Genomic DNA, 2,457 nt, shown 5'->3' with positions numbered 1-2,457 from the left:
ATCAATGTCTATGTAGGTACACTGTGGTATTATCAATGTCTATGTAGGTACATTGTGGTATTATCAATGTCTTTGTAGGTACACTGTGGTATCATCAATGTTAATGTCGGTACACTGTGGTATCATCAATGTTTATGTCGGTACATTGTGTAATATTTGTCTCTGTCGGTATATTTTTGTACCATCAACGTAAGTACATGATGATATAGTTGCACTCCTATGTAAGTCCCTGTCCATATCGCCTGGTGATAATGTTACATGCCTGTCTGATTTAGAGACGAACGCAATGGTCATTTGTAGATATAACAGTTAGGTCTTTAGACAACATTCCGACTTGATCATACGGCAGACCAAGCCAATCTCTCCCAGGGTTGTCGGTGGTACTTTAATGGAGAGCATTCAGGAGAAATGGAGACACGAGCAGGAACTCACTGGAGAAATTTGATCTGAGCGTTAACGTGGGATACGAGATTTTAGGAGAAAATCTAGCGTTATCTTAAAGGCAGCTATACGTTAGTTGTGAAGGTTTCATTGCCGTATAAGGAGTGTGCCGTAATAGAACTATGTATAGATAGCCGAGGTTCTGGCCGATAGCCGAGGAATATCAGGTCTGGTACCAGTCTCGTACCCTTTAATTAAATATGTCGGACAAAAGATAAGTCAGTTACCAAGGAGATACTTCAGCGATATGTCAGGGTGATTGTACTTAAAGCATGCTTTGTCGCAAGGCTAGCTATATTTCTGAGAGTAAGCGAAGTTTCGGTGAATATAACGTAAGATTACATGTAACCGTCTATCTCGGTGTGTGTATATATAACAGTATACCTGATGATATTACCTGTAACTATGTCTGTATGTAATAGCCTACCTGATAACACAAACAACGGTATGCTATAGATTGATTGTCACTGCCAGTGACTTTTATTGCGTAAACCTCACTTTATTATGCATTACTTTGTGATACGGTATGAGGCTGAACTCACTTTATTAAAGAGAGATAACTCTAACGATCTTCAGACTTCCACACTTAAACACACGGGAGAGCACTCTGCCACGCCAGGGCTAACTGACGATATTCACCATCATGCAAATGAAATAATAATGCGCGTTTTAGTTAACAATATGAATTTGTATGAAAGCATTGCACCACGACCAAAATGCATTCAACCAATATGTATATTACACATACACACTGTACATTGTAGAAGGCGCCATATTTACATTGAATCGAGGCCTCACGATACACATTAATAAACCACAGCAATTATAAAGCACAGGCATTCCAGTAAAGAGGCTCCCAATGTCACATTCGGCTAGGAACATCACATAAATTGTGAGATCATATTTAATGTCATTAGAGCGCGTTAAAGTTTGTCGGCGGCTGGATTCATGTCCTGCCATTGAAGCGCGCTGATGATGATTTGTCTAGAGGCTGGATTTCAGGTCCTGCTATAAGAGGGCGCTGATGTTGAGGTTTTGTCGGAGGATAGAGTCCATTACGACCTGAAACACCACCTGTATATTACTTGTGTCGGTTGCTGTAGTGAAATGGGGATATACCACCTTGGACGGATTATGGTTCTGATTCTGGAAATCTCTCTGAATGAAGCGTGCTGCCTGGTCCACGTCCTTGTCTGGTCCTAAACATAAAATATCAGATTAGCATAACAGACACAAAGTAACATAGAACACACAACTTCGGATTACAAACACAGTTACATAGAACACAATACTTCGGATTACCATCATACAGTAATACAGAACACACACAGTAACATAGAACTAACACAGTAACATAGAACTAACACAATAACATAGAACACACAACTACGGATTACTAACACAGTAACATAGAACACACACAGTAACATAGAACACATAATTTCGGATTACAAACACACAATAACATAGAACACACACAGTAACATAAAACACACAACAACGGACTACCATCACACAGTAATATAGAACTAACACAGTAACATAGAAAACACAACTTCGGATTACAAACACAGTAATATAGAACACACACAGTAACATAGAACAAACACAGTAACATAAAACTAACACAGTAACATAGAACTAACGCAGTAACATAGAAAACACAACTTCGGGTTACAAACACAGTAACATAGAACATACACAGTAACATAGAACACATAATTTTGGATTACAAACACACAATAACATAGAACACACACATTACAAACACAGTAGCATAGAACACACAACTTCGGGGTACAAACACACAGTAACATAGAACACACAACTTCGGGTTACAAACACACAGTAACATAGAAAACACAACTTCGGATTACAAACACAGTAGCATAGAACACACAACTTCGGGTTACAAACACACAGTAACATAGAACACACAACTTCGGATTACAAACACAGTAATATAGAACACACACAGTAACATAGAACTAACACAGTAACATAGAACACACAACT

General features: G+C 38.6%; 1 protein-coding gene across 1 annotated transcript in view; it reads right to left on the bottom strand.

Moving 5' to 3' along the window:
• Positions 1-889: 889 nt before the first annotated feature.
• LOC110456187 (guanine nucleotide-binding protein G(o) subunit alpha-like) overlaps positions 890-2,457 on the bottom strand; it is a 36,289-nt gene continuing 34,721 nt past the window's right edge. The window contains exon 9 of the mRNA XM_021506765.1: positions 890-1,640. Coding sequence (XP_021362440.1) covers positions 1,450-1,640 — 191 coding nt within the window. The 3' untranslated portion in view covers positions 890-1,449. The remainder of the gene's footprint in view (positions 1,641-2,457) is intronic.

This window comes from Mizuhopecten yessoensis, unplaced genomic scaffold (genome assembly GCF_002113885.1).
Source record: "Mizuhopecten yessoensis strain PY_sf001 unplaced genomic scaffold, ASM211388v2 scaffold8557, whole genome shotgun sequence".
Lineage (NCBI taxonomy): Eukaryota > Metazoa > Mollusca > Bivalvia > Pectinida > Pectinidae > Mizuhopecten > Mizuhopecten yessoensis.
Note: the sequence above shows the minus strand (reverse complement) of the source record. Positions and strands in the feature narration are given on the sequence as shown.